Source organism: Abrus precatorius, unplaced genomic scaffold (assembly GCF_003935025.1).
Source record: "Abrus precatorius isolate BTA unplaced genomic scaffold, Abrus_2018 Scaffold11, whole genome shotgun sequence".
Taxonomy (NCBI): Eukaryota; Viridiplantae; Streptophyta; class Magnoliopsida; order Fabales; family Fabaceae; genus Abrus; species Abrus precatorius.
The window spans coordinates 9701388-9709942 of record NW_020874303.1 but is presented as its reverse complement, the minus strand read 5'-3'; the positions used below and the strand labels follow the sequence as shown (position 1 = coordinate 9709942).

The following is an 8555-nucleotide window of genomic DNA, read 5'->3' as shown; positions in this document are numbered from 1 at the left end:
AAGGTGATAAAAATAGAGAAAGGAAATCAAATTATGACTGTTCATTTTTTACATTCAAAAAGAGGGATGTGAAATCATGAGTGAAATATGACACAAAGCATAACACAAATCATTGGGTGACATATAATAATGGTATTGAACTTTCTATTATGGTGATTAGGTCACGTCTTTATTTTTTCTTATTGTTCATTTTGCCTTAGAGTTCCCAATGAAGATGTGAAATGAATGGGTCCATGGTCGGTTGCATATTATAATCATAAGCTTTGCTTTTGCATGCGATGTGCTGTGTCTCTACATTTATGTGTCCACCCGCGGACCTCAACTATGATCAGCATTAATATTTGAGAGCCAACGCATGCCTTGCATGAGTTATCAACTTTCATGTCATCGGTGCTAGTTTAATCATAGAAAATGATGTTCTTGTCTTTTACCGTTTATAAAATTCACTTGTAGTTTCTTTCTGTTTCAATGAATAACCATTTGTGACACAAGAATTGGAAAGGATAAGGAATCGTCTTTGTTAAATTTTTTAATTTATGTTATTACTTGTGCATACATAAAATATGGTATTTCATTATTGGAAGCAAGTAAGGATAAGCATTTATGTGTATGTCACGATCTATTGAACTTTTTATTATGATATTGCACTATATTTTATATCAAAAAGTGCGCTACGCGTAATTTATATAGGTTAAGTAGCCAAATATGTCATAATAAACGTTTGAAAACAAAAAATTCAAAAATTTGGACTTGTATTTCGCTTTCTATTTCCTTTAATGTTGATGTTAGACTTCACTAAGTAAAAGTAATGATATGGAAAACAATTTAAAGGGATACACAGGTGGAAAATGAGAAGTCAAACTTTAGATGAAAGTTACTCAAGAAGTTGCATTGTCTAGTGTATGACCATTATCTCATACGGCTAAGGAAGAATATGCGCTTCGAAGAGTGAATTGAAATTGGCGAGGAAAATCAAAAGAAGTAATAAATGATTGTTCTCAAACATAAACTAAGAGAAAAAGAAAAAACAGGTCTATTATCATGACTTAATTTTATTAGCAGCTCCGAAATTATAAAACTGATGTTTTAGTTTTGACTCTTCGCGTGAGTTAATTGTAATTTTACATGTAGAAAGACGAATAAAAGTATTAGCTCAACCACTACATCAACTTGGTAGGGAAGCAATTTAGGAATATAACTATTTTAAATGTATTAATTATTAAACTTTTTTTATACTCTTTTCTATTGTAAGATTTGTATTGATTAGGTATTCAATTTTTATTTTAAAAGTTGATACATTTGTTCATTTAATATATAATATATTAATTTAACTATTTAATATTACAGATATTTCTATAATAAAGTATAAGTTTATAATATATAATTACTTTTAATTGGTTTTGATGAATTAAATATTTAATTTTTATGAATAAAAAGGATAAATATACCTTACATTTTCAAAGACTCACGCTACGTTAGGACTATAATTTTAATTTACTTCACGGAAGTGGTTATGAAAATTCTAAATGTAATAAACAAAATACTCATACTGGTTAAGTAGTTTTAAAATAAAAGGATTATTAATAAAAGAAAAAATTATATAAGTATCATAAAATAATTAATTTTTTAATTACATAATTATTTTCTAAATAAATAAATAAAAATGAAAGTAATATAATATTATTCACCTGAATAATTAAAGTTAAACAAATAAAATCACTATAAATAATAAATTTTTTCAACTGTATTAAATTTTAGTTAATACAGATATATTAACAACTCCAACTAAAACTCCCTTTCATTCAATGTATATTAATAGAGTATGATTGAGATGTATCAAGAATTTAAAAATTATAATTTTTCTAAGAACAACGAACAAAATTTCACGACTCTATAAGAACGTCAATATTACTAATGAGTTTTTATTAAGTAAAATTGGATTTTTCTTCTTTTGACAAATTATTATATCTACTGTATAGCACGGAATATTTTAAAATTTTATTAGCTTAAATTTATATTTTAATTCCTCTAAATATAATATTTCTTTTATTTTTACCTCTTTAGTCATTTTTTATTTAAAAATATCAAAATTTTCAAATAAATCAATATTTCTACTGATAAAAAAACCCAATAACTAAAGTTTTTTAAATAAAAATATAATAAATGGAATTAAATTATTGTACTTGGGTAAAAAAGTAGTTATGAACAAATCTATTTAATATAAATTAATTTAATTTTATACATATCCAGAGGACTTAAATTTAAAATATAAATTTGGTAAGTGAGATGCGTAAAGTGAAAAATATATTCATTCACCGTTGATATAAAACTAATTATATTTATTAAACAATTAAATTTAAATTAACGACATATAAACTCACTTTTTTTCTCTCATAAATTTTCAGTGTAGATAAGTTAAATTTAATCCTTTAAAGTGAGAATGTGTGTAAAGTAAAAAAAAATAAAATTAAATCACCATAGTCTATAATCATAAATACTAAATTTAAATTTGAAGAGGTTAAACTTTTGCTTTACTTGTTTTTTCACTTTGGAGGAATTAAATTTAAAACTTAAATTTATTCTATAAAGTGAGGTGTGTAAAATAAAAATTTAAATATTTATTTTTTGTTTAAATTTGGTTATATTTATAAAATATTTAAAATTAAATTAATAATAAATAATCTTTCACTTTTTCACTCTTAATTAAATCTTTAAAATTAAATGTGTTTAAAATAATGAAGAGTTACGTTGATGCTAAATATTAAATTTATATTATTTACTGAGATTAATATAATTATTAAATTATTTTAGATAATCTTTGTGATTATATATATATAATTTTAAATAATTTAAATATTAGTAGATATATTATATAAAATTAATATTTATTTATATTTTAAAAATATATTATATATTAAAATAAAATAAAATAATATATTATCTATTTGTTTTATTTTATATAAAATTTAATAAAATTGATTTAAGTGATAAAAATTATAAAATCGGAATGAATGAATTTTACATTTTATAAAAAATTATTAAGTTGTATTTTCTTTTTAAAATACATTGGAAAGTGTACAGAATTTATATTATATTGTCTTTTAGATATTGACATGCTTATCAGATAATATCTAGATATGTTTATGGAAGATATTGTAACAAAGGTGATTGGTGAGTTTCAAGAATTCGAAGGCAAGTCAAATTAGCCATAAATCTAGGATGTTGTAGTACCGAGATAACTAGAGAAAAAAAAGTCTGAACAATCATAGAAAGTTTAATATATAGACAAAATTTTATTGTTAGTATCATGAGAAAAAGTAAAAAAATAAAAATAAAAAATTTATTTTTTAGATGAAATTCAAACTGGCAAGAGACTATTACTAATGTACATGCTTTGAATAGTTTATTTTAAAATTTATAAAACCTTTTCATTAATATTTTAAGAATTATTAATGTACTTATTTATTAAAAATCCAATCAATCATGTACAAACAAAATGTGGGTATTAGGTTGTGGGGATCACCATCAATAATAAGCCACAACTAAATTATACAAATATATCAAATATCATGTTCAACTTAAAACATTAAAATTATTAGGTCCGAGTATTAAATTGTGAATTATTGTTATTTATATGTTATCCAAATTTGTTGTTTGCATGATCTAAATTTTTTTAGTCACATTTAATTTTTAATATTGAATACCTCTTCTGTATTTGGGAATACATTTTTTATATACATTTATATAAAAATAATTAAAAGTAAGTAAAAGATAAAAATAACATTATAGTGTCTCTTTTAAATAATAAAATTAATTAACATGATAGAAAATAAATAACAAAGCTGCATAGCATTGAATAAAATATCAAGTTTGTTAATTGATTGATTTTATATATTTAAAAATAATAAATCATTATTATTATTTATATTTTTACATTATCAAATATAAGAATAATTTTAAAAAAATTATTTTAGTTGTTTAACTTTAAATTTTGAAAGTAAAGTTTATCATAAAAGAAATTAAGAAAATTGTTACAGGAGTAAATAGATATGTTAAATTTTTTAAAAATATAGTGCTTTTAAAAATTACTTTTTTTGTCAGATGATAAGATAAATTACAAAATTTTAAAATAATTAGTTTTTTATTTGTATATATTTTTATTTCTCAACAGATAAATAAAAAAATATTTAAAAAATATTTTTTATTAATTAAAACTAATCAATAATACCTCTATTTTATCTATACAACTTTCTGATTTATCATTTATTAACTGATTTTAATTTTAGCTTTTGAGCTATTCAATTAACCTGCAAAAATTTTATATGTACAGAAGAGTACCAGTAAAAAGGCAATAGCTAATATTGTTATGAATGTTTATATAAATAAACAAAAAATAATTAAGAATAAATTTGATCTTCTTTATGTATATATAAATAAAAATAACAAAATATAATCATTTATTTAAAATACATTAAGTTAACATGGACTGAATGTTTGTTACACATTTCACAGGTCCTTGGGAGAGTGAAAAGGTTATGTATGAATAGAATAGGGTATGTGGTGAGAACACATGCTTAGTGCAAACGGTTCGTACTCTCATTAATTAACTATAATGAAAAGTGTACTTCCCTCGTGCATACTCATAATTGGGGTACCCCACTTTAAGGGACAATGTTTATCAATGTGGCATTCCTGTCCTGTCCCTTTTGGGTCTCAGTCCCATTTGTTGCCCTCCAAAGTCCCACAATATAAGCAAAAGGCATGCAATTGCACCCTGTTAGAGTTCCATTATAAATTCTCATACCCATAAATAAATGAAGTTAATGAACCACCCACACCCATTTTTTAACTCTCTCTCTCTTTCTCTCTCCCAATAGTCTGAACTCTCCTTCATGATGAGTGACTGCTGAGGTTGAAGTCTTCAAGAAATGAAATCATTAAAAAGTAGACCAATCCACGGATTTGAAAGTCTCTTTGGTCATTCTGAAAAGCAGCCTTGAACTACGCCCTTCCCCTCTTCACCTTATTATGACCATTAGGCCATACCTACCTAACTCTAATTAATCACCTATTTAATTTTGCACCAACATTCAAACTTCAAATTAATTATGGTAACTACTTTCAATTTTGTTGCACTCATATAAGATTCCAAAAATAAACACACTTTTAGAAATTAAAAATTTGATTGAAACATTAAGAAATAAATATTTTATTACATTTCAATTAAAATATATTAAAAATTAATAATAATAATATATGACAAATGTTAATTACTAATACTAGGCAGAGAATAAAACAAATTTAACTAAAATATTATAAGACCGTCTTAAGATAATTATTAATTTTTAATAACATAAAAAATTGATTAACAAGATTCATAATATAGTATTAACTTTTCATAAATTATTTATTTTAGTTCTTTAATCATGAATTTAAAGACCCATGGCATTTAATAAAAGAGAAGAGAGAATTTTTCTATTACAAAATCCAGTATCATTGCCCTTTCTCTTTGATATCTATCTTCACTATCTAAAATTTTCTTCTCCCTTCTTTCTGATTTCACCATCGATAAAACCAAAGAAAGAAGGAATATACAAAGAGATTCAAACAAGGAAAAACAAAACCCAATTATCAAAATTCTATATGGAGCCTCCAAAAAAAAGAAGAAAAAAAAACTATCAGCCTCTTAGAATTAACTTCCCTATATACAAAAATCAAATCAATTTCCAAGCTTCAACTTCCCCCACCATTCAGCAGCACTCAAAGAGTATATACTAGTCTTGAACCACCTATCTTCAAGATGCTGGGGACTGGTGTTGATGGGGTTGGTTGGTGTGAACAAATGGATGAAACCTTGGTTTACCAAAGGGGAATCCAATGGCTTTGGAGGTGGAGTCATTGCTAGTTTTGGCTGTGGCTGTGGCTGTGGCATTGGCTCCTGTATTATTAGCGTTGATAGTGGCACTAAGTGTGGCTGAAGAGGAATTGGAGGTGGAATTTGTAGCCACGCGCTCACAAGAAGGACACATAGTCAAGGTAGTAGCTGGTAATTGCATGTAGAATGGGTTTGAAGTCTTCAAAGCCCTCAATTCTTGAAGTTCCTTGTGAAGCCTCCTGTTCTCTTCCGTTAATGTCTCACAACACCTCTTCAAATACTCACAATCCACTTCTGTTTGCTTCAATTTAGTCCTGCATGCACACAAATACATGAATATTATAACTAATATTCATCAATACACTAAAGTATAAAAATAATGACAACCCATTGAAACTTAAACATAGTAAATGGATTTGAACTCATGAACTCTTATAAATCACAGCTCTTGTATATGTATATACCATATATAGTACAAGAAAATAAAAAACACAAATTTGAAAATAAAAAAATCTGCAATAGCATAAATGAACTAAATATGTGTACAAGTATAATGTTGTAATACCTTGCTCTTCGGTTTTGAAACCAAACTTCAACTTGACGAGGGCGCAGATTGAGTTGTTTAGCAAGAGCAAGTTTTTGTTTCTACAAACACAAAATCACGTGTCACACTATTATACATCACTAAACACTAAAAAGCAACAAAAAAGGGTTAGTGGCCACAAAAACACACTCACAGGGTTAAGAGTGTTGTGTTCTTTGAAGCTCTCTTCAAGGAAAGCAGATTGTTCCTTAGAGAGTCTTAGTTTCTTCCTTGTATTGCCGCCACCAACACCACCACCGTTATTCTCATCTTCATCACTGGCTCTTGAAGAAGCCCTTTGATCATAAGCTTCACCCTCTGAGTCTCTCTTATAGTAGTTCCCTCCTGAACCACTGAAACTCCCTCCTCTGTTGTTGTATATGCAGAGATCCATTTGGAATGATGATGCTGCACTGTTTGGTGACGATGACAAAGCTGCCACTTCCTCCGCCTCATCCTCCGCCGCAGCCGCCGGTTGCACGTTCACGTCTAAACCCCTTGATGAACCCCCCAATTCAGATGATAAACTCCCTGCATGTGTTCACAACAGAGAACCATCATATGCTACCCCTAATAAGAGAAATTCAGATACCACCAACATAATTTGATACAAATTTAAGTTTTTTAAAATGATGAGATATTTACAATTAAAAAAACATTTATCCACCGTTCAAGTGTTTTATAAGTACAACTAACTTTAAATTAACGTTTAATAAATATTTTTTATTTTATTTTGGTTAGTATGAATATATATAAGGTGTTCACTGTTCAGATTGCTTAAATTTTTGTCTTAAATTTTGTAAAACTAATATGTATGCAAAATAATTATTGGAAAGAGATTAATTTGATGCTGGAGAGTATGTATATGATATTGGTCTCTTAAAATGGTTTGAAAAGTAAAAAAAGAAGAATTTAAAAGAGGGAGGTTTTGAGGGGTAGAAATGGAAAAGTTGGTGTTTTACCATTTTCAGAAGGAGCTTGCCATGGGAAAGATAGCTGAGGAAGGAGATCAAGTTGATGAAGAACTGGGGTGTTGGACTTTGAGGAAAGATCACAAGGATCTTCAGCTATATGAGTGTTGGTGTTTTTCTTTGGTTTTGCTTCTTCTTCTTCTTCTTGATCTTTTTGTCTAGTGATGATTGGACCTATTGATAACGTGGTGTTGAAGCTTAACCCGAGTTGGTTGGAAGCTTCACGAGGCTTTTCCACGAACCCAAGTAGAGGCCTTGACGTGTCTCCTAAGCTCAAACCAAGCTCCATGATCTCCTTCTCTTCCTCTGCATAGGCTAAACAAAACACACAGAGGAGAGAACTAGAGAGAGAGAATAGAAGTAGGGAAAGATGTGGCTTGAACTGGGAATTAAGGAGGAGGAGCTTTCAAAGAGAAGAGTCTTTATAATCATAGAAAAGAGAGAGAGAGTCCTACGTGATCATAGGAAGACCATATGGTCACTTTTATAAAGAAAGAAAATAAATATATATTTAGTGGGTATTCTCTCTTTTTCTTTTCTTTTAAATTTTTTAATAAAAATTAAATTTAAAATTGAAATAAAAAAATAGACAAGGAAAAGGGTGTTTGACCGACAAAGGTTACCAAGGTTGACAAACACACGTGAAACCCTATTTTTAAGGTAGATATAGATACTCATATACTACTATGCTAGATAGGGCTATTAGGTAGATAACATTAGATGCATAGGTGTAGATTTAGTAGATTGATAGTATCGACAACATTATTCCTCGAAAGAATTATGCTTGGCGCGTGACCATCGGTAGGTTAGGTCTGAGCATGGTTATTGGCATTCATTCATTCACCTGGGGCTATGCTAACGTTATGAGGTTGGGATTTGGGACTCGGTTTCATTTTTCTTGTCTCAAAAGTTGTGTTGTGTTGGTTGTGTCATGTGTGTGGGTACATATGGATGTCCAACAATAATAATTGGTCGCCATGGACATTATTTATTCACCATTTTTTTACTCTATTAAATTATATAAATAAAATTTCTATAATATTTTTAATATTAATAATATAAGATTTTATAATAATATAAATATTATATTTTTAAAAAATATTTATTAAAAATTTTAAAGAATATA

General features: G+C 27.4%; 1 protein-coding gene across 1 annotated transcript; it reads right to left on the bottom strand.

The window, feature by feature from the left end:
* Window positions 1-5425: 5425 nt before the first annotated feature.
* On the bottom strand, window positions 5426-7858 carry LOC113855065 (homeobox-leucine zipper protein HOX11-like). The gene is made up of 4 exons (XM_027486518.1): window positions 7421-7858; window positions 6613-6989; window positions 6441-6520; window positions 5426-6189 (listed from the first exon to the last, which is right to left on the bottom strand). Exons 1-4 carry the CDS (start codon window positions 7716-7718, stop codon window positions 5796-5798), a joined length of 1149 nt encoding a protein of 382 aa, XP_027342319.1. The 5' UTR covers window positions 7719-7858; the 3' UTR covers window positions 5426-5795.
* Between the last annotated feature and the right edge of the window lie 697 nt (window positions 7859-8555).

Excerpts from the sequence above, each read along its gene's own strand:
- LOC113855065 (XM_027486518.1), bottom strand. The coding sequence starts at position 7,718 with ATGGAGCTTGGTTTGAGCTTAGGAGACACGTCAAGGCCTCTACTTGGG. Across the intron at positions 6,990-7,420 it reads GCAAGCTCCTTCTGAAAATG|GGAGTTTATCATCTGAATTG; the intron begins GTAAAACACCAA and ends GAACACATGCAG. Across the intron at positions 6,521-6,612 it reads AACACAACACTCTTAACCCT|AAACAAAAACTTGCTCTTGC; the intron begins GTGAGTGTGTTT and ends TTGTGTTTGTAG.